The sequence below is a fragment of the Schistosoma haematobium genome, chromosome 4, assembly GCF_000699445.3.
Source record: "Schistosoma haematobium chromosome 4, whole genome shotgun sequence".
In the NCBI taxonomy this organism is placed as follows: Eukaryota; Metazoa; Platyhelminthes; class Trematoda; order Strigeidida; family Schistosomatidae; genus Schistosoma; species Schistosoma haematobium.
In genome coordinates, this window is record NC_067199.1 from 9,370,103 (window position 1) to 9,395,691 (window position 25,589).

General features: G+C 31.9%; 1 protein-coding gene across 2 annotated transcripts in view; it reads right to left on the bottom strand.

The window, feature by feature from the left end:
• Positions 1-9,887: 9,887 nt before the first annotated feature.
• Positions 9,888-25,589, bottom strand: part of MS3_00007333 (uncharacterized protein) — a gene marked incomplete at both ends in the record, with an annotated part of 141,075 nt that continues 125,373 nt past the window's right edge. The window contains 5 exons of one of the 2 annotated variants that reach the window (XM_051215594.1): positions 9,888-10,822; positions 17,337-17,388; positions 18,743-18,870; positions 21,332-21,516; positions 23,705-23,841. In XM_051215594.1, coding sequence (XP_051066124.1) covers positions 10,791-10,822; positions 17,337-17,388; positions 18,743-18,870; positions 21,332-21,516; positions 23,705-23,841 — 534 coding nt within the window. Of the gene's footprint in view, positions 10,823-17,301; positions 17,389-18,742; positions 18,871-21,331; positions 21,517-23,704; positions 23,842-25,589 lie in introns of those variants that run through there. The other variant, XM_035730102.2, reaches the window with a different exon arrangement.

Below are 25,589 nucleotides of genomic sequence, written 5' to 3' on the forward strand. Positions count from 1 at the left end.
TACTCGAACAACAAGGATTTGTCTATAACTTTGTGCCACTATTATTACTACCATACTTGTATGAATGTGTGTGCTTGATCATATGTGACAGCCTACACACATATCCCAATCTCCGGCTTAAATGTTAGTTCAACCATATCAGGAGCGAAGCAGTTACTCTCCGAAAACAATGGGAGATAGTCGTACAATCTCGTGGATCGTTCTGAGTCAGAAATTAGCACTGTCGGACGTCGGCTCAGAGATTTAGAGGTTGAAAATCCGTGCTCGAGGCTAACGACCACGAATTCGAGTCTCCCTTGAGAGTTCATGGATTCGTACTGCTGACGGCTTCTACAAAAGGACGAAAAGGTCGTACAGTGCTTCCAGGTTCTCAATGGTGGTCTACCATTGATCGGTTATTGGTTTCTATCAAATAGTAGTTGCTTAAAAATCGCTCGATAAATCGATCGGTTCCCAAGATATATGTGCTTGAATCTTACTGATTCATTCGACTCTCAATTTGCCTCTGTATTTACTTGTCCTCGTGAATTAGTTTTTCGGTCCAAGTTCACTTGGTATGCTTTTAGCCTAAGGATCTGAGTTATTTAATGACATATTTAAGTAAGCGGATCGAGTTTCCTTCCGAATCCATACATCAGTGGTGTTTATTTAATAATGGTTATCAGGGTGATCAATATATGGAGCCAAGCCATTACAGGCCTTCCGGAATCCATGTTCTTAGTGTGAAATAAGTTTGTAGATAACAAGCAGGGGCTTAATCTGTTGGTGATACGCACTAAGCTGGACTCTAGTCAAGTATTGAAGCTCGCTACCGTCTGAAGTGATTCAAGCGACTTTGTTGGAATCCTTTAAGAGGAAACTTGATACATCCCGAGGGACTCAGGAGAGAATTTCAGATTACTTTTCCAATACTTCTCTTCTGTTTGCTTCAAAACTAGTCTTCTGCCTGAAGGAATCGATAATCCATTGCTACTAGAGAAGAAAGTTCATAATGCGGAGACTTCTGTTCTGTCCGCTACCACTTGTTTCATTTCAGCCTTGAAGGTGAAATTCATCTTTTCAAGGTTGTTCTTCAAATCTGACATTTTAAATTTATCAGTTGTTGTCGTTATAATCAGGTAGAATTGTACTTAATTTGCAAATATACAAAGATTATTGTCTTGATAGTGATGTTAAAAACAAATGTCTTCATCCAAAATCAAAATGTGTTAATTTTACTTCTTGAAACTAGGTAAAAAGACTATCTTTCCATTAATAATTAACTAGCGGGTGACATTTAAGTTCGTTGCGTGGTAAAAATCTTCAAAACCCCAAAATCCTTATTCCGAGTGTTCGCTCAAAGTGTTGATTTTAGTTTGCTTGATCACTGAGCTTTGGATGATAACGAGAGTCTAACTCTTTTCATGAGCATAAAGTATACAGTTGAGCGGCCTCGGTTCCGCTTTCTTTATTTCATCAGTATACTTTATGCCAATTGTCTTGATGGTAAGAGCTTCTCATCCAATTCAACTTTTCGTCGGGTATTTTGGCACATGGATTTTCGATCACTCACTAAGAAAATGTGTCCTCGTATATCCTTTGTTCTAGAGATCGAAAAGGTTAGTTTAGATGCAGAATTATCATTAAGCAATTTTAGGGTCGCGGCTTAGCGATAAGTTGTTCCTTTGTACGACGAAAGAAACAGACTAAGGTCAGCTGGTCTCTAATCACACGATAGCTCCGAGACGCCAAGAATTAAGTTAGCTGGGGTTCGCTGAACCTTTTACAACAAATGAATGTCCTTTTCTAAATAGAGGCCGGGAGCACACGCTCATTATTTGAGGTTTGGTTGAATAAAATCTTTATAAAAAACCATAAATGTTTTAACACATGCTTGGATTAAGGGTTTGTCTACTGATCGAAAGGTTATGAGATAATTTGCTGGTATGCAAGAGTGGCTTTCAGGTCTTGACTGACTATTGCTACTCAGTCAGTGTATGTTTACACAATGTACAACTTAAGATAATTCATCGCGTATTTGTCTGTGTCTTGGTGATCAGTTTGCATCATAACACACTTGTAAGCAATATACGACGATTGGTGAGTGCCATAGTTTTCAGATTCATGTGAAGTCCTAAAATTTTCATTTTGTTTCATATCGATCCTGGTATTTTTGTATAGTTAGCATTTAACGAGACCGAGACTAGAAAGTTAGTTTACACTCATTAAGAAAATCACTGCTCCCAAAACGCCTCATAATGAAATCCGAGATTATTTGGAAGCTACGAGGTCGACGCACTTTCTAAGAATCAGATCCACAAACACACACACAAAGCCACACCGATTTCACTGGCTAACAGAGAGAGAATCAAATCGATCATATTTACACCATTAAAAAACTCTTGAGATCAATGGAAGACGTGAGGACCAGTGGAGGAGCCGACAGAGTTTTGACGACTACCTGGTGGTTGTCAAGATGAAACCAAAGATAAAGAAGCAATGGACAACTAAAAAAAACTGCACTACAAACGCTAAATACAGCCTTCTTTCGACATACAAACTCAACGAATTCAATATAACTTTCGACAACAGGTTGCAGGTCTTACAAGATCTACTGAAAGAAGAAGAAACTACGATGGAGGACGACAAATGAAGAATGAGGAAGCATCAGGACCCGACAATATACCAGGTGAAGCTCTGAACTCACGCATTGAAGTAACTGCAAATATGCTCCACGTTCTATTCAAGAAGATTTGGGAGAAGGGGGAAGTTCCAACAGAGTGGAATGAAGGATATCTCATCAAGATACTAAAGGAAAGAAATCTGAGCAAATGTGAAAACTACGGATGCATAACTCTGCTGTCAGTACCAGGAAAGGTTTTAACAGAGTGTTGTTGAACCGGATGAAAGATTCAGTAAACGCACACCTTTGAGATTAACATGCTGGATTTTGTAAGGATTGGCCGTGCACAGACCAAATCACGACACTATTTTTGATTAATCAGTTGAGTGGAACTCGTCACTATACATCAACTTCGTTGACTATGAGAAGAAGTTTAACAGTGTGGATAGGAAGACTTTATGGAACACTCTTTGACACCATGGTGTATCTGAGAAAATCGTCAACACCACCCAAAATTCATACGACAGACTACACTGCAAATTTGTGAATGAAGGACAGCTGACAGATCCATTCCAAGTGAGAACCGGAGTCAAACAAGGCTGCTTACTCTCTTTCTTTCTCTTTCTTCTAATGGTTGACTGAATTATGAAGGTCCTGACATCTAAGGGGAAGCACAGAACACAACGGACAGCTTGTATGCAACTAGACGATTTGGACTTTGAAGATGGCCTAGCCCTTCTATCCCACACACACGAATAGATGCAAGTGAAAGCAGCTAGTGTAGCAGAAGCCTCTGCAGCAGTAAAGCTCCACATACACAAGGGAAAAAGCAAGATCTTGAAATATAACACAAAGAACACCTACCCAATCATACTTGATGGAGAAACGCTGGAAGAGGTGGAAATTTTTATGTACTCGGGCATCATCATCGATGAACAAGGAGGATCTGATGCAGATGTAAAGGCGAGGACTGGCAAAGCAAGAACAACACTTCTATAATTGATGAACATATGGAACTAGAAGAATCGGTTAACCAATATCAAAGTCACAATCTCCAATGCAAACGTCAAGACATTTCTACGGTACGGAGTTGAAACTTCGGGAACTACCACAACCATCATCAAAATGGTTCAAGTACACAAGACGCTCAATGGCTGTTGGCTGAAAACCATCAGCAACAGACTACTGTGAGTGAGAACAAACCAGCTTCCAAGTGTAGATGAAATTAAGAAAAGATATTGAAGTTGGATAGGACACATTGAGAAAATCATCAGACTGCATCACAAAGCAAGCACTAATATGGACTCCTGAAGGGAAACGGAAAAGAATAAGATCAAGGAACATACTGTGTCTGGAATTGAAAACAGACATTCAACGGATGAATAACAGCTGGAGACAGCTAAAAAGGACTGTTTAGGGCGGAATTGAATAAAGAATACTGGTGGGTGGTCTATACTCCTCCATGAGGGTTAAGAGGCATAAGTAAGTATTATTAACAACAGGTTACATAAATTCTTTTCGACTGATTGTGCAACAATCTTTGCAGTAGTTGGGGACCATATAAAGTGGAACTCTATGATTGTACAAAAATAGATTACTTTATTAATGTTCTACAAAACATATTTGTAGGACATCTTACTAATAAAATCAGTGGTGTGGACAACTGAAAGCAATAAATAAAAAAATAAAACTACCCCTTAATATTTCTCATTCCTATTTGGCGAAATTTACCGAGGAAATTAATTATGTCCAAATTCATATGCTTGAACTACTGTGAAATGCAGAGTATTGAACCGATGAACATAATTGCTATATCTTACCTCATTTATTAGTGACTAAATTATCTGATTTCTTTTTGAACATGTTTGTTAATGGCAAACATTCATGCCTATTTTTTAAAGCAGTAAACGATCAACTGAAGTAAAGTACTAATTGTTCTACCTCAGTGTCTTACCCAATAACATTTAAACTTTGCTAATATTAACAAAATATACTTCGTGGAACTAAAAATTGTTTATTTTCTTGTTTTTCCCTTTTTCAGACAAACCCCGTACTCATCAATAATAAACATATTTTTTTAGGATAATAGGTCAAATAAAATGTCAGGGTATCAAGGTATGTTTGCTAAGCATAAAAGTTCTGTCCAATAAATACACAAACTGTAGTAACAAAGCTCTATTTTACAAAAAAAATTAAGCTACATCAACACAATCTAATTCTGTACTTCTCTCTTTTTCGGCAACAGTCCTCTCAATCGCTAAAAACATTCGAAGAAGTCTTTGAGTGCTGTTGTTTCATATTTTACTAAAATAGTGTGAGGAAACAAATTTTTCAAACTTGACTCATCCAGGCAGTAAAGTGGTGACCATTTGACACAAGAAATCATAGATGCATGATGTTTTCAACAATACAAGAGATTGATGTCTGTTCACAATCAATAGTATTACTATTTATTAAAGTTTGTTTGTTGATGTTAAGAACTGGAATTGATTTGTTTTATTTTGTTGCTGTGCACATAAGCAGATTGCCTCAATATTGCCATTTAGTCACAAGACTTGACAAACTTTTAGCTAACAGTGGTTAACATCGACAATCAAATGATATAAACATCTATAATTAAAAAATTATACCCGTTACACAAGCTAGTATATATCTAGACTCAGTAGTTCAATGGAAAATACTTTGTAATTTTGAGGCGAAAATTGCTAGGTTCGAATCACAGTGTAAATATCAGAGCTGGAATACGGGCTCAGTTACCTGAAAGGTCCTAAACAGGACTATATGGATGCCTTGGATTCTACTGTTAGCCACTATTTAACTTTAACAATATTTTTTGTCTACCAAATTTTCAATATCTATTGAACAGATTATGTAATCACTTGATATTTCATCATTTTGATTTTTATTTCGATTTCTCCTTACTCTCTTCTCTCTCCTTTCTTCTTTATATATATATATATATATATATATATATATATATATTTAACAGATGACATTGATGATAAAGAACAAGGAAACATTCAATCATCAGCTTCTGTGCTTTCAGATATAAGTATATTAAATATAGCTAAAGCATTAACTGAAAATGATATGAGAGTATTTTTATTATTAAATATACCATTAACAACATGTATTAATAATTATGAAGAAATGCGTACATTTAATCAACGTGAAGCAGCATTTAGTCAAAAAACATTAATGTATTGGAAAAAATTACGTGAAACAGTTAAAGATGATATAAAAATATCTGAATTAGAATATGCTTTAAGACAATCTGATCATAAAGAATTAGCTGATATATTAGTTGAAAGAAATCGTATGAATTTAGAAATTACACGAGATTTATTACAGAAATAAACTGTTCTAAGAAGGTTTTCTTTTAATGCTGATATATATAAATTACAACTATATCGGTGTCTCCTTCCATTTCATAACACACATTCCACCAACTTATATATATATTGATATAAAAGGTAATATATGTTGGTTTTGTTCTGTTTGAAGTTGATGATTTCATTATGGAATATTGAAATAACTTGTATGTTATTTTATATAATTGTAAACTGTTTGTACAAGGACTTTTGTATGTTTTTATAGTATATGAATAATATAAGTATTTCAAAATACGAATTTTCGATAAACTAACTTGCATATTTTCCAGAGTTTAGATAATTAGAGAGGTAATTGTCAGAAGGCCATTATTGTTTTTATTGTATTCTGTCTCTTTCCATCATAATGGGCTCCCTTATCATCATTATCATTTGTTTGTTTGTTTTTTACCTTAAGTTAATATGAATAAACTATGTAAGTTAGTGAAATCATACTGATCAGTAGATGCAAGAAAAGTATCACTCAATTATCATTAAATAATCAGTTTTAACTGTTTATTATTGCCTTGAAAACATGATTTTTCAGAAGATAGAAGTGGGAAATATCGTACAGAATTTTATTTCATGAGAATGATGAATTACAAACTAATTGTAACAGTGTCTTGAATTCAAATTACATATGGATTATAAGTTTACCTGCAAGATTGTAAATCAAAATGTATAAGCGAATTACAACTATTAGGAATTTTAGTCTTAGAGTTTTCAGTGAACTGCTAACCTATACAACTAATACCAAACATTTAGTGAATATTATATCGAGTCAATTAAACTAATGGTCGAGTTGTGATGAGATTGATAAAAATCGATCAGCTCTACTGGTTAAAAAAACCTAACATTACTGAATTAAAGTCTTTGACCTCAAGAGTAAAGACAAGTGATAGGACACAACGAATTAAGGATTCCATTTGGTTCTCAAACTTCAGTAAGATTTATTTGAAAAACAGGAGGAATCAATGCTGTTCTAAAATTTTAAACAGTTGTCATTTAATATCACTTTGACACACATTACTCCTCACCTATGTGAATAAAATTGGCTTTTTGTAGGACAAAAATATATGTGCCAAACGGTCACTCAATGGTAACCAGTCATATCTACTGATCGGCACTAATCGAATTAAGCCCATAGTATTTGCACTGTAGCATATGAACAAAGTTACTGGGACTTAAGATGAATCTTATATACTGTTAGACGGCTGACATTATCCAGCAGGATGCTACAGACCTACGTTTCTCAGAAGTGGTCACTGGGTGAAACGGGTTGGAAGATCTACAGTACCTGTGTTTCTTTCGGAATTGGAAATATGACTGAAAGTCATGTACTTAATAATCCAGTTTGAGTTCATCCAAACAGTTAGTCACTTCATCTCACCATCATATTGTAAATATCATACACAGAATTCGATTACTAGACACCGACACCAACTGCAAATCAGTCCATTTCCAGTTGACTATCGAATTGGAACTGTTAGTGTTTCTTATTATACTGCGTATATATTTATAGACTTTTCAGATTATTTAAAATCTTGAATTATGGATATGAAACGAATTTTAAGGAGTAATTTTATATGATAATTGGCTTTTAAACTAGTTACTATCTTTTGAGCTTTATGTATTGGTAAATTTGATCAGTTAGCGACTTCTGTTACTTTAAAAATACCCTCATATTTTCCTGTTAACAAAGGATTTAACATACTTAAGTGTCAAATAAAAGTAGTACATGCTTAAAATACTACTGATTACGAAGCAAGAAATCAATAAATTATTATATGATGAAGTAATTTAGAACAAATTGTCCAATCACATGTGTTGATGAGCGAATTAAATTTGCTTATTTGACTTGGAAATTGTCCTCTTTTATAAATATAAGACATTCTATGACCTTCTTTTGATATCTGTTTTAAACTAAAAAGGAGTCTACTGAAAGCTCAAACGAATACGAACCTTTTCTACTCTGTGTTCTTATAAGTGAACTATTTTTTACTTGATATAAATAAAAGCAAATTAGTACAATAATTACCTAACAAAATTTATATATTTTATACGAATATTCTTCAGTATTAGAACGAATGGTTTGACAAAAATTAGGCACCGAGTATAGAGAAGTCATTATATGTGCAAAATTATATTTGAAATAATCTCAGCGATTGAAATTTAAATCATTCAAACGTTTCGTCCAGTAAACTTATCTGAACTTCTTCAGGGTAATAATCAAAATTGTAATCATTTAAGAAACATGTAGTGTTTAACAATCAAAGTAAAAATTTTGATTATTACCCTGAAGAAGTCCACATACGTTTACTGGACGAAACGTTTGAATGATTTCAATCGCTGAGATTATTTCAAATATAATTGTCATATATAATAACAAAATATATAACTGTAATTACACAAAGGTATATGACCTACAAAGAAATATGTATACGTGATATCCAAACTTCAAAAAAACATACTCATGAGAAATATAATCACGAAATGTCACATTTAGAAATCATTCTCAAATTCTTAACAGATGAATTTCGACCAAGTCTGTAGTCAAGAAATTACTTATCAAAATCATTAGGTAATTGTTACTCTGCATCATTAGTTAACTGAAATCAGATTCAATTGCATGATCTGCCATCTTCCACAGTAGACACTTTTGTGAAATATGCGGATGATCTCACAGTTCGTATACCTATCTCTTCCTCTTTACATCCGACAGAAATGAATGAGTTTTTGTCTTGTATTGATTGTTGGTCTGTTAGTAATGGTCTTAATCCGTCGAAATATCAAGCTGTTAACTTTAGCATGAGACATGAACGGCATCTAAACACCACTTTAGGATCCCATAGTGCTTGTGCCATTAAAGACTCTTTGATAAACACAGTGTCGAAGGTCAATTGTCTTGGTGTTACCTTTTCTTTTGATCTGTCTTGGTCTTCTCGCGTTTTATTGTTATCGAAGAAAGTTTTCCGTCTGACCTACTACATTAAGAGATTGCATGCTCTTGGGATTACTCGTCATTTACTCTTACAATTTGTCAATTCTTGCATATTACCTATTATTCTTTACCGTTCTCCATGATTCTTTACCGGGCCTTTGAGAAAAGTCTTTGCTGTATTGCGGAGAGTGCTGAAGGCAGTTAGCAAGGTGTGTGGTGAATCTTTCGAGGTCATAATTAATATGGTTGTGAATAGACATCCAAAGTCATGCAAACTCCTGGCAGGCGTTATCTTATCAGATACTAACCATCCTCTTCACTCATAACTTTCTCATTGTATATCTTCTGGTAGAATGAGACGTAATTACATTAAAATCCATGCACGCAAGTAAAATTATAAATGTTCTATAATACCTTACCAAGCAAATATACTCTGTGACGAACAGGTTGTTAGAGTGAACCTAGTCAATAACCTGCATTCTTAACATGTCTCTAATTTGGAAAGTTGTACAGGTTTTCGGTTTTTTGAAACCTTTTTTTTCCTTTTTTTGTCTTTGTTACTGTTTTTTTGCGTAACTTGTGCTGAGAATTTCTATATTGTACCAAAATATAATATTGAATAAAGTCGTCAATAATAATATTTGCTGACCAAACTAAAGCGGAAAGATTGATTCACAAAAAATTCATTTGTCTGTATTATTGAAAATTTCTAGAGCAACACAAAACTCATTCATTTCTAGTATTCAATAATTCTTCAAATGAAATAAGTCCTTGAGGAATTTTATCTTCAAGACGTCAAAGATGATTCATATACTTATATAGTTTGGTTTTCCCTACATATCAACACAAGTGATAAGTTAGAATTATAACACTGTTTATATTTCATCCAAGTATTTGCTTACTTCTTAATAAATTTATCATAAACTATTTAACTTAAATTATTGATTGTTGCCAAGAAAAACACAAAATTTGGTTGCATTAAAACACACATTTTTGATTGATCTATCCAGTTTTTCTTTTAGAGATTATTCATTACACAAGAAGATATAAGGTAAAGTGGTCATGAAAAAAAGAGAATATTACATATACATGATCAGTTTAGGGTATATATATATATATATTCATATAAATTCTAAACTTCTACATTATATACAACTTTGCTTTCTTTTGAATGAAAAACATAAGTCAATAGGTAGATGCGTACAAGAGAGGTGAAAGTGATGAGGAACATTTAAACAAACCGAAAATATTTAGTCTTATTATAAAAAGATATATGCTTGTTTTAAAAATCTTTGTTCTTCGAAAATATATATAGTTTTATATCCATTTCATATTATCTAACAGTAATCGTATATAAACATAAATAAATATCAGTTTAGTATGGTATCATAAAGTTGTCGTTTTTCAAAAAACAAAATAATCAATGTATAACACCGTAGAATATTGAAGATAATAAATAATCCATTGGAAATTTTCTTTATTCATTAACAATTATGATCTGTTATTTCAATAATCAGAAGAACAACAAATTGTCATATATAGATAGTAATAGTAATAATAATTGAAATTAAATACATACGGCAAAATAATGGAATGTAAAGATAAACTATACTAAAGATAATGATGATGGTGATGATAATGATGTTGATGATCACGATGATGATAGAATTGAAGATGTTCTTATAGTCGTATTAAAATTCAACATAACCATATGACTTATGATATTTATTACTGTTTTATGCAAGAAGCTGATATATATTATGCATGTATACAGTTGTTGTATGCTTATCTTAGAAAGAAACAATAGTTGGATTCAATTCGACAGACATGAACTCATTAATAATCTAGTCAGTATATATATCGCGGGTGTATTTCAATGTCATATATTTATTCTTTGAGACTGAAGTTGATCTGTGAATAAAAAAACATAAAAAAATTACACATTATAGGAATGCACAAGAAGAATGAGAATCAAAGGGAACATGCTCATATTGACAATATCATTTAATATATAATGAAAATATAAATCTGATTTATTTTGAATGGTTATAACAAATATATTTTATGTTGTAATCTAGTTAGTAGAAAAGTTATATTTTTGACGTTTTTTGACTTAATTTAAGCTACTTCTTCAAAGTAAATAACTAAACAAAATTAACGAAAGTTTAAACAATACAAAGGAAATAGTGCAAAATATTTCTGCTACAATCAAAACCATAATAGATCTGAATATGCCAATGTCAAGTCATTCTTAACCAACTTGGTCAAACATATTCAAGTTCATTATGAATGACTTGACGTTGATATATTCAGATCTATTATGATTTTGATTGTACTAGAAATATTTTGCACTATTTCCTTTGTATTGTTTTAACTTGCGTTAATTTTGTTTAGTTGTTTACTTTGAAGAAGTAGTTTAAATTAAGTCACAAAACGTCAAAAATATAAGTTTTCTACTCATTGGGATTTAACAAAAATATATTTATTATTTAGAGTGTGTCTTATAAGACTGCTATTTCAATAGATAAAGATAATTAATATGCGTCATAGGCTTCATTAGTAATTAATGTTTCTAACCTTAGTAAATTTCTGGCAGAGCCAAACACTAAGGACTCAAAGATATCAGTGATAACTCACTCACCTTAAGAGTTATGTATGTGAAAATTTATATCTTGAACTAGTCATTCATTAAACAGTAAAGTGTAAAACATTCTAGTAGTGACTGAATTCTATCCATTTTTTTCTTTTATAGTTATTAGATAATTGAATCATTGTAATTCTACATTCCCTGTATTATGGGCTTTCAGTGAACTTGTCAACTGTTGATATACCTTTTAATATCCCTTTACTTTTAAATAATTGAGTACCTACTGCTTCGTTCTCTGTCATATTTGACTTCATTATATGTAAAGTAAGATATGTTACTTGGAGTGCGATGTGATCAGATGCTTAGTGTACACAAACTAATAAGTGTTGAGCTATATATATAGACTAGGTGTCTTAAAAATAGGTATATAAAAGCTTGACTGATGTGTTTCCTCTTATCAGATAAGAGACTAAGACAAAGGATAAAGGCTTATGTTTGAGACCAATATTAATTAAGATTATCTTTGGGTTTAATTGTATTAGTCAGAATGTGTAATTGGTCAGAATATAAGAAGTTAGCCTACTTTGAAAAATAACATAATTCTTATTGATGAATCTTAACAAGCGATAGTGATGAACGTTCTCGTTCTCAACGTACTAATCACTGCTTTTTTTCCAATAATAATTATATAAATTTGATCATTCCCATATACATGCTTTATTGACCATATATCCAGGAATTGTAAAAAGAAGGATGAAATTCATCATTTTGAGTCATTTCAATCTATAACCAATAGTAGAATATATTCCTATAGAATAATCAGTAGTCGAATGAACTTAAGATTTCATTCAGTCTAAGTTGACTGCGATTGACATCATTATCAATCGATTTTATCATTTCTTTGACATTTATTTTACACTAGGCTCATTTACATCAAAAATCCTTTGAACGACATATACATCTGATGATAACCTCTTTAACAAATATATTCTAAAATATAATTAAAGGACAAATTCTATGACAATCATAATTTGTCTTATGTCTCAATTGTTTAACTAACTTCTTTCTTTCTCTCTTTCTATATATAAATGTTTTAACAAGTTAGTTAGTTTACTCAAAATGTATTGTACCAATTTATATTACATAATTCAAATAAACTTTATCTCTTTTTTTTTATTGTATTTTATTCATTTATTACACTGATGACAATGATGGATGTGTCACTCATTTTCGTGGATTAGTTGAAGTTAGACATTAACACCGTTGGATGCCGGCCAGCTCAGTGGTCTAGTTGGTTAAGCGCCTGGCGCGAGATTGATAGGTCCAGGGTTCGAATCTCACGAGGCGGGGTCGTGGATGCGCACTGCTGAGGAGTCCCACAATGGGGCGAAACGGCCAACTAGTGATTCCAGGTTTTCCATGGTGGTCTAACTTCAATTGACTCATGATCTCAACTGTTGAAATTATTACAGTATAATTGATATAAAGGAGTATGATGAATATTGTCGGTTTACAAATTTATTGATTATGTTTATATCTCATAGTTTGTGTAGCAAGTTTAACTTTGTTTATATTTGTAGTTATAGAGACCATAATAATTATAATGATAATGATAATAATAGGTAGTGACAGAAATATAAAGACTAGTCAAATTAAATGTTAAACATCAGAACTGATTAAATTTAATAAGAGTGTTGAATGAACTAAGACACATAGACAGAATTTTATTGTTTATGCGTTAAAATGATTGAGCAGAAGAATAAATAAATAAATAAACACAATTCTATTTTCAATTTTTGGTCTAGTTAATTTATACAAGTGAACAATTTTCAAACTAAGTTGATTAAATGAGACTTGAACTAGTGAACAGGATATTCACTAGACTGAATATATATAAACCTTAGTTTTATTGATGCTCATAGTCGATAAAATAAATGACTATTTCAACCTTCTGTACAGTGATTAGCAGTAGGGACAAAACTGAGAGATTCATCTTATTTGGGACTGTCCAATTAGATGTATCTTTATTTCAGGTTTGATGTTAACTCAATTATTCAAATTAAGACTTTAAATGTTTAGCTAAGGTGCTTGTTAGATAAGTTGTGTTTTTATTATTATTTTGTACGTGATAGATAGTGTTCTTGAATTGAAGCGAAATCTATTCAGCTACTAAGTGGATGAAAAGTTTACACATTTATTTGGTTACATATTCTCAATTGAATTTTACATAATGTACAATTTCTCAAATTTGTATTAGAAACCTGATATAAATAGAAAATGAAAATTTTTTCCATTTGCCACCATATACTTCAATTATATTATAATAAAACTGGTGACTAAGATCATGTCACTCCTAGACTGGATACTCCTTGATCAATATGCCATGGACAGACTAGATCACGTTATACTACATACATAATACACGATTAAATAGAGTCAGTGTATGGGCTAAACAATACTTTATTGAGCACAATTACGAGCAGTTCATATTAGGCGAGTTCAAAGCAGTGTCTGTCCGTTCACGCCCAGTGAACAATTAAATTTACTTTCACTGACCGCACTTCTGAACCTATGATCAATAAGATCTAAATTTAGATATGAGATATAATGAGAACAGTGATATATCAATGATCGAATGAAGTTGATAATATAAGTTACGACATTTAAACTAAACTGTTATAAAGTATCAAACTTTCTATCAAATAACGAAATCTTGTTTCCAGTTCTCTCTATTATCACAAGCGTTTACCAATAGGTTGTGTGAAATATCTATTCAACAACTGATAATTCTCAGTAGTTTTCAAGATGATGCAAAAATTTACTTCATAATAGAAATTAACCTGAAATACAATTAGTTCGTATGCAAGTGAATAATTTTTAATTAACTAAGAAAGTTAAAACTTTTTGTTTAGTATTGGTGGTCTAATTACCACATACTGAGAAAAAGATGATCAGTTCATAAATGTACTTGAGTTAATTTCCATTATAACAAGTTACCTAGTTAAATAAAATATCACAAGATTAAATATAAAAAAATGATAATTTTTGTTAAGAAATAAGAAACAATAAGCCAAGTATTTATTTTATATGCAAAGATGGGTAGTGGCTAGCAGTGGAATCCAGGACGCACGTTTTGTCCAATATGCGACTCGTCAGCTGGATGTACCTTCATTCCAGAGTTGATGTTCACTCCGGGACTTATACTCAGCACCGTTCACTTCAAACGCCATCGCGTTATCCACTTAGCTACTGAGTCCTACTAGCCAGTTGCTTATGCAATAGGGTGAAGTTTATATCGAGGCAATACGCACGGCATGCAAATATGCCAACAACAAACTGGTCGATTGCAACCCTAAACATCAATCCTTCAAAATTATTTACGTCCTTGAAATAAAAAACAACATTTATCAACCATTTGATTTTTAAAATATGAACCTCATATATGAATGTTTACATCATTAGTTTATCAGTTTTCTGGAAATGAATAATTATAAATTTCAATAACTAAGGTAATTGAGAAATATACTAGATATTCTCTCCCCCCCCCACTAGATTATGCTAATGTCGATATGTCTTGTTGATTAGCATATTAGTAAAGTAACTAATAACAGCTAGATTAGATCATTCTATTAATTAATGAAGTTTATGACTGTTGAATTAAGTTATGTAGTTAGGTGAAGACTTCCGTGTTTCAGCTCATGAGATAATGGTTGGTAGGGATCCTTAGTAAAATAAGACAAATTGGCTTCAGCTTTATTTATCGTTAAATTTTGAACTTTCATATTATTTGATTTGTTCTTTTCAAACAGTAATTAATCCCTATTATACATTTTGAAAGTGTAATAAGTAGGCGAAGTTGATCTGAAAAGTATGATGCATTTACACCTCTTACTTAGAGCGATCTGGTCACACATATATTTGTTAAGGGGTTTATTGAAACTAATTTACTAATTCATATGTTTGCATGGCGGCACATACATAGGAAAGAATAATCGGGCAATTCAAACAAGCTTTACGAAACATTTGTCTAGACAGCTTCAAAACCAGTTAGTGTCAAATACTACGATAAACGTAGGGAGTGGAGGACCATGTTCATCGATTACAAACACATATTCGAAATTAGCCATATAAGTGACATTACCATACCTTTCAAAATATTGTATAGGAATTTTCAAGGACGAATTCTCATGTTTATATGAGCCTTTGTTATCGGTAAATTCAGACACCGTTTATGTGTACAGGAATATTTTGTAGTAACCTTTAATCTACCATGATAATTTTTTTAAGGCCTATGATGATGGGGTAATCTCTTTATTATTTATTAAGCTTTTAGTTAACAGACTTTCATTGGTTGTTACACAAAACTACCTTGACAATTATATATTTGACCAGGTCGTTCAAAATAAATAGCTCAAAAACACATTATTCTCAGGTCAACTCTTTCTCCCCACCATAATATATATTCCTTAGTTAATGTTCAGCTATGTACATGTGAAAAATGAACGAAAATTGGACAGAACTGGAAAGGAAAGCCAAGGATAGTGTGGGTTGAAGAGTGCTGGTCGGTGGCCTATGCTCCCTTGGGAGTACCAGGTGTAAGTAAGTAAGTAAGTAAAGTAATGTTTATCATTATCGTTTTAATACCATTTTTTCATAAATTAAATTTTCCGTCTGCTTGAATTGTTCAGATTGCATATAGAAGTGAACTAGGTTAAAATAATTATTTTCTAAGAAAAATGATCATTCCTTTTTTTATTATATAGTCAATATCACTGAAAATATTCAGTTGACCGAGTTTCAAAAAATTCCAATAAGCTGAACACTGCATTGTCACGACAAACTAGATAAGTAAAGACAGGTATTGTACTCAGTGAATGGAGGTCTCTCTGATTCGTACTACCAAATAAAAAACGAAGGTTCACCTTTTGTTGCAAGCTACTTCTAAGCATATAATGTGTAATATAGTATTACATTGGTTTGCTCAATTTATATCTTTAGTATTTTAACTAACTGTGTATTTTTTTGTATTATTTTAAAACTCAAAAAAGACATATCCCATGAAATGACCAATCCATATCTGTAGTTACATCATTTTTTGAATTTTTACCGACTCAATAGAATCACCATTTTTGATGACATTAGTCACATGAAACAAATCTTTAGTCGTATGGAAGGTCAGTTGTAACTTGAATAGTTCAATAGTATTTTCTCTGTTTAAAACTAGGTAACGTAGGTTTTAATTCCACAGGAAGAATCAGTTCCTACTAGATTTCATGTAACCACATTGAAGAACACTAATAAGCGTAAAAACTAAGTTCACGATAACTCCGCGATAGTTTTAAATCATCTAACATAATCAGATGCTTATAATCCTTCAAAAATCTGTTCAGTAATTTGTTTAAAACAACCTTTAGTCTAAGATACTTAGCTTACTAGTTGATTGCATTTTGTGTTAGATATTTTATTATGATCAGCAGACAAAATCGAATAAATAATATTCCCATTTAGTTATTAAAGCTTACTAAGCAACAGTAGATTTAATGGCAATTCGATTTATACCTTCTATGGAACATAATTTTAAATTTCACGGTTAGGTAGGGTACACAACAACTAATCATGAAAAGAGATTTTTTAAAAAAATAGTCGTCAACTGGTAAGCGCACAATGTTATTAAATAAATAAGTTATGCTTACGATACAGCTAAATGTTGATAATACTCCTCCATATAAAAAAAGAATCCTTAATTCTGAGTTTAAACTATTCATTCGAAAAAGTCAACAAATTTAGTTAATGATATCATCGATCAATCACTTTCTAAACAGAAGAAATGTAACTTACCTTTCAGTGATTTATTCACTGTACTTCTTCTAGAACTACTGTCCTTAGAGCTCTGAACAAAAAGATTGAAATGATTACACAATTCACTATTGATTGATAATGTAGTAACATAGTTTTAAAAAACAAATTAAACACATATACTTGAAATATTCGTCTAATAATCCTGGTGTCATAAAATGTCAGTGAAAGTAGTATGTTTTTATGAGTGAAATAACTGAAATATGATTGTTAATGCCTGTGAACAACATCTGAGGTTACAACTGAGTTGCAGTTTTTGATAGTAATCAATAAGTGCAGTTGGGAATATATTTTTAAATCTGAGGTATGATTAACCAAAAGTTTATCAGTCTAAGTCTTTTTACTAATTTACAGACGAATAAGGAACCTTACACTAGATTTCAGAATTTTACATGCGTGTTTCACTGTGAAATAATGAACGCGACTATAGTTTTTATGACATCATTTATATGAATATTAGGAATTGATATCAATCTATGAGGCATCGGATATATATTAACATTTGTTCACTGTTCTTTAGTAGTGTACATATAATAAATACATGGTCCAATTTGAAAACACTTCCTTCCCATTTACATAACTTAATTTCGGCTGATTTAGCAAATACTTTGATCCTTGCTTTGATACTGCAATGAATTATTTGTAGGCTGTCGTGCAATGGGCAAGTATACTAAACAACAGATCAGTAAATTTTGCCTTGTGGCTGTGTAACATGACCTTAAATGATGGGGGATATTCGTAGGTTGTTAGTATTTAATCATAGGTGTCTTTGAAACATTGCACATTTATCTTAGGACTACCGTATGATAAACACTGAAATTAGACTCGGAGTATTGGTTCAAGATAAAAAATAATTTGTCGATACCGTGAATCTTCTTCGATAGAGATGTTTAGAACATGTAATATACTTTCCAATCACTACTAGTAGGTTGGTAGAAAGTTGTAGTCGGAAAAACGAAATGTAACTCCAGACCATGAATGCTCTGACTGTCGGCCTCAGCCATGTTAGCAGGTACAGGGTTTAGGTGATATGGTTCAGAATCAATTATAGTGGAGCAAATGTATTTACTTATTATCTTCCATATGATCCTGAGTTTCGAAATTAACTTGTAACTCTATTTCACCGTATTTATTCCTTATTTTCAAATAATCTTTAGGTCCAGTTGTTTCTTCTACCACCAGAAATCTTAGTACTTTTACAACTCATAGATTTATTTTAATGATGTCATTTCATTGTGATGTGGTGTGGTAAATTGAACAGATGCATATATATCCCACGTTCTACGCTGATTGTAACTGAATAAGTGAGGACCTGAAATACTGTATGAAAACAATGTTTAAAAGGTCAAACTACTTCGATAACAATGATAATAAAGCAACAGAATTACCTTAGCTTGTCTTGAACTATCAGATGAAGTTTTCGATGAAGATACTGACTTTTTAGGAACTGGTATAACAACTGGCATTAACCCATGAAGACTAAACCAATGAGGTTTACCATCAAGGTATTCTTTATCTGAAATAGTTATATGTTCATTTGAAATAATATAAATGTATCATTAGTATGACAAGAATTTAAGAAAATTATTGATATACAAAAGAACATTTTTCAAGCGAATAAGTTAACTTCTATGTAAATGAATGAATTAGTTTTGTAATTATAAATGTAGAATATTCGTGGCCAAATTTGTAGTGTAAGAACCACTGAGTTTCAAGTCAGTGCTTTTAAGAATAAAGAATAATTGACTTATTCTTATCCAAAGCGCTTAAGAATTTTAAAGTTTAGCATAACTGGTCTATCTAATTCTTTGCCATACTTAAACAGTTGTAAATACTTTCCAACTAAGTGTTTTACCAAAAGTATTGAATAGGTCTACTTATTATAATATTTTTATTTGGAAGCAAGAAAAAGCTAGCTACAGATAAGAAATGCATTCAGAAATTTGCATGATATCGAAACAAAAATAAATAGTTGGTGGATACGGAAGATCCACCTAGGGGAGTTGGAAAACTCTGATTCCAAACCAATGGTGAACATGGGCTCCAGTATCCTAAAGAAACAAATGGCATATGAACCTACTGTTGATCACCGGCTACCATGGGACTTCATCTCTTTACGTTGCTCCACTACCTTGTGGATTTGGCCTTTAGGTCAAAGGCTCGGGGTGTGTCCCCCTAAGAAAACCACCTGCTTCAGTTCGGTCACCCAAGCAGTATTCCAACCCTCACATAAATCATTTGATTTGTGTGGCGAATATCTATTTGGTGCCTCCTTATACCCATGTTTATATATTTAAATAAATAAATTCATTTCAGGATAGTGTACATTTAAATTAGTTTTTAGACCATTTCTTTCATACTTGTAATCACTATACTTGCATTTTTTTCCATAATATTCACCTTGGAATATATAAAATATCGACCATTTCGTAATCAATTTTTATCATAACAATTAAATTTAGGTTGAGTTCATTGTTTAATTAATAATTACCCGCAACTGTTTATTATTGTTTCATCAGTTATCTTAACAACCATTTCGTTCCGTAAATTAATGGAGGAACGTTTACTGTTTCCATCAAATTGTAAGTTATTCATTAATCAGGGAGGGGTTTTGTAGATGTTATAGTGATATAGTGGATTGGTTAAAGTTATACATTAACACCGTTGGATGCCTACTCAGTGGTCTAGGGGTTGCGCGTTCGCTCGTAAGACCGATAGGTTCTGGGTTCGAGTCTCGCGGGGTGGGGTTGTGGATGCTCACTGATGAGGAGTCCCACAATAGGCCGTCCAGTGTTTTCAGGTTTTCCATGGTGGTCTAGCTTTAATTGACTCATGAATTCAACCATCAAATTATTAATTAATATTTAAATCCATTATTTATCCAATATCACTAACTTTTGTTAAGCACTCGTTTAAGAAGGATTCAGTAATCGAATAGATCATTTAATTCATTCTATTAATAGATTGTTACTTCAAATAATGTAAACAGAAGTCAGTAGTTTTACGAATTCATTTAAGAAATCATTTAGTTATTAAAAATTAGTCTTGTGATTTAGGAAAATTTAATATTAGTTTGCCATGAAATGGAAAGAAACCTGTATTAACATTATCGTGGTGCATAAGTTAGTGTCCGAACACTGTAATACTTTTTAACGTGAACACGTAATGCTTTACGTCTCGGAACACTATAATTAATCCTAGTGTTTACAACCTTTTTCAATGAAGTCCTACTCTCGTATCAATGTTATTTCTGTAAAAGTGAGAGAGATAAATTGAATTAGCTGACAAGAAAGATTCACTTAGGAAAGTTGAAAAGAATGAATAATATGGAAACCTACTTTCCCAACAGATTTTATATGAATACATTCCTTGAAATTATTACATAAGAGTGTAGATTAAATTTATGGTAAGTGAATGAGAAGACAACTCCCTATTAAAGCCATTTTCTTTTATTTGTATATTAAAATAGTGTTATAACCCTTAAACAATTTATGACAATCATAGTAAAGGAAATGAAAATTTATGTATCATATTTCTTACTACCTTATTACTGATATGTCTTGTTATTTGAATGCTACTTGATATATCTGGTCGTCGCTGGTTGTTGTGTTGGAAACAGTTATTACTTATATTTGAAGCGAGGGACCTCTGTAATTCCCATGACGCGAGAAGGGTTGTCGTCGTCGTGTTTTGGAGTTAATAAATCTTCACTTATATCAGTCTTTTGTATTTTCACTTTCGTGTCATGGGGAATTTCGGAGGTCCCTCTTTTCAAGTATAAGTGATAAACGTTTCCGACATAACAATCAGCGACGACCAGATATAACATATAGCATTAAACGACAAAAACATATCAGTCATACCAAATATTCTTTCATGTTACAGATAAAAATAATTATTATAATAATATGTAAAAATTTTAATGATATTAGAATTATAACATGTTTAATTTGATCTAATAAAGTTAAAATGCTTACCACCAAGGTTAATAATTGTTTGTCCCATAAAATCATTTGTTTTTAATCGATCAAAATCCCATACAGTTACTTCAAGTACACGTCGTTTCAATGTACGTTTTATACAATTCATAAATACAACAGTCTGTTGCCATTCAGGTGTTAATGTATTAGGCATATATTTTGTTTGACGATTAAAATCAGGGCTAATATGATTATATTTAACATAATAATTGTATAAAATAAATGATTCAAAATAAAAATGTTAATATGATATAACTTCAGTTTTATTTGAAAAAGAAAATATATATCAAGACTTAGATTTTTAAATCACTTTTACAATTACGCGATTTATAAACGTCGGCGAGACTCTAATTTATGAACGAACCAATCAGAGGCATTTTAAAGATTTCAAGGTTACGGTGTCAACTTCAATGCTTAATGCTAACGTACGATCGGTTCACAAGGAATTTTGTACAAAACGTGATAATTGAGCATCTATAACAAATAAAACAGCGGGACTATAAATTGTGGACGAATCAATCAGGTATGAGATAATAGATCTCGGATTTTAACGTGAAAGCATTTTGTCCATCTGGCTAGATAAATTTCTGGCATTATAGCTGATGTCAGTTCATGATGAAAACCCCATATATAATTCCTAATTAAGGCAAATTACTACAATTATTGCGAACTGGATAATAAAAGCACCAGTAACACTGGCTGGAGCCAGGTACTACAATATATATGGATGTTTGGAGAGCGTACAGACTCCTACATAGGCTTGGTTATGTGCATCGTGTCGTTACCCACAAGTAACATTTTGTGCACTCAACAACCGGAGTGCACATAAACAATATTGAAACTATGTGGTCGAGGCTGAAAGAGTTTTTCAGACTTTATCATGACTCCAGAGGCCTACTATTCTATAGCTGTATGGATGATTTCCTCTACTGCATGCATTAAAATTTTAGAACCTCTGAACCTCTTTCTAACCTTGACAAGTTTTTGAATTACGTATAAGAAGTGTATCCACTTTATTTCCTTGGTTTTGTATAACATATTTTTACCTTATACTTATTGTTTGCTGATTGGCTAATATTTCTCAAGGTTACTTAAGATTCTTTCGAAGGTCGTCCATAAATTAGAGTCTCGCCTGAACGTCTATTCAACTTGAGCTGTATTTTCATCATGAATTTATGTCTTCCATAGAATTTATTTGAAACCGAAAATCATCTATATATCCATTTCGTTCTAATTTCATACTTCACAGTAATCTCTAGTTACAATTTTTGTTTATTCAGTGAGTGTATAATACTACTGAGTAGTAAAGTTAGAATTCAATAATTTATGCTTCTGATTCCACGTAACTTTAGATAAAGCTCAGCTCTCATTCCATGTTATCCATTAACAGCTGCTTCACTTCTGAATGATAATATAACTTCAGGAAATCTGTTTCGAACCATTCTATCAATGAGAATACGATTCTTTTAAAAATGACTGAATACTACTCCCTTGGACACCATATAGAATACAAGCGAATTTGTCTGGTTTACTAAAGTCGATCAAATCAAGAGATGTTCTTTGTCTTACATCATCTTTATTTCTTAAATTTGTATCATGAGGATTTTACAAGCGTCTAGTCGAAAGTCGGCGAAAGTCAACATGAGTAAAGAGTGTAAATTATTAGTCTTTTTACGTCTATTCAATGTTTGTCCTAAATACTAAGATAAATGTAAATATTTGCCAAAATGTGCTTCAAGCATATTACAAACATAATATCCATTCAGTGTAATCAAGCTTGTAAGGAAGATTCAGTGTTAACATTCTATATTTATTTACGAACAGATCAGTTTGCATTTCTGTTATGTTGTTTGAAGTAAATTAAAGTGTATTTCAATAAGTCATGTAATGACGACACTAAGTTCTCTTTTATTCAGTGTTTATTAGATTCCAGTAAGTAGATTTCGAACGTGATCACCAAGTCATGTGACTTAAAAACAACATTCAACTTAAAAGTAATCTGTCACTGAGTAGTAACGAACGTCAACGATCAAGTTACAATATAATCACTGGATCAAATAGCTTCGTATCACGGCTCACATCATTTAATGTTAGATCATAAAAAGGGTTTGAATACTGCATGGAGCGCCAATTCATTCCAGATTTCAGTCATGTCTCGCGAACGAGTACCAGCTAGCACAAATCCTAGATTCACACTTTTCTGTAAACTATTTAAAGCTATATAAACTATGATCTTAATCTAAAATTATTATTCACATTGCTACATATAATTCCAAAGTATTATATCTAGTACAATGAACCGTAGAAAAGAAATTCATCATAAGAAATCTAAAATTCATAACTAAAACATAATTAATTAGTTATACTTACTCTTCTGTTGGATCTGGATGTAGTCTTACTTTTACAAATGGATCAGCTAAACCATTTAAATCCATCGCTGGAAGATTACGTGCACGTGCAACATGTACAGTTAAACTTTGATCATAATCATCAAATGTTAATATTAACTAGAATTAGATAGATAAATAAATAATAGAGATTTAATAATAACAATATTTTTTGTGGTCATATGAAAATATTTGTAGCTTAATTAGATGCCTTTTATATGATATTACACTTTAAAGGCTACATTGTTTTGACTGTAAACTATTATTATTATGAACAATACAATCATGCGTATACTCCAAAGAAAAAGAAACTTGTCAAAATCATTCCATAAGTGTGGATAATTGGACAGTTTGGTAATCTTGCCTGTGATTGACCATTCTCGAAAACTTTGTTATGTATATTTTTAGTCAAACTATTCAGTTGAGAAAGTATAACACTACGTAAACGTTTAACTACGCCTGTATCTCTTCTAGAATTACTGCCAGTTGCAAGCCCGGGTAAAGGAGGAGGGTTGGGGATGGGGTTAGCGACCCTATCCCGTAGAAAACTAACTCGCTAAAAAAAACGCTAACCAGAGAAAATAAGTAAGTAAACAAGTACGTAAACGTTTGTTCACCTCCATAGAGTTTTCAAGAATATTCTGAATTTATGATATTAGTTTGTTAATAACAACTACCTACCTTCTTAATATAAAATGCTAGCACTAACCATCGACTTATCTATTAATCAACAGTGTACAAGGTTTCTCATACATCTTTTTATAGTTATGAAAAGTACAAACTCATATTTGTTAATTAGTGCAATTTTGATTTAAAATAAGAATCAAGTAAGAATGTTGATCATTTTCTGCTAATTCAATGTTGTTCACTATTTGTTCGGTAGCCAACAGAAATTAAACGTGTATTTACCAGTTATTTTACCATTACAGTTGTGATACTGAAATAAAATGGATCTATGGTATCAGATTAAATGGTTTGCTAAAATGAGATGTTTATTCTTTAATAGGTCCCTAGTTAGTATCAGAATCCGTACTGTCCATTCTTCAAGACACACTAAATTCTATTGATCTACTTTCATACTAACCTTTTATTTAAAAGGCTTAATATCTGAGTGTACACAATTTGGTGTACAACAGATATCATCATATAAATTTGTAAATGGTGTATCTTGTTAATATACTATACGTTTTATTAAGTATCAAAATTTACATCGTTGGTTCATAAAATACAAGTTCCTTCAATTTAAACTGCGATTCTTGCTTCCAATTAATTTGAATACCTCCATATGACAGTTTGTTCACTTGTTGGATCAGTCAGTATAAATCATTTATTGATACTTCCATTACGAATTCCAGTTAGTCAATAAGTTATACAAAAAGTCTTATATTTGTTAATTGTCATTTTTACTGAAAGACCAAGCTTTTTCTGTCGCTACATTCTATTTGTATTGCTCAGTGTAATCTATTTTTAGGTGATTGGAATGAATTGTTGCACATAAGGAGGATTTTCAGATGCTTCATTCTCTGAACTCAGTTAACCCAGTTCTATTTCCATTATCTATTATCGTACCAATACATTCAGTGAAATCCTAAAGATATAATTTCTGAGCAATCTATTAGGCTAAACAAATTAGGGTTTTATTGAGATCATGAATCAACCAAAGTTAGACAACTATTGAAAATCTGGGAACACTAGACAGTTTATTCATCCTTGCATAAGACTCTTTAGCAGTACGTACTGCTGCTGATGATCTTACCTTCGATAATTGAACCAAGAACCTTCAGTCTCGCAACGGACACCTAACCTCTAAACCACTAAATCGGAATCCAATAATATACACGTTCAACTTTGATCAGTCTGTTATATTG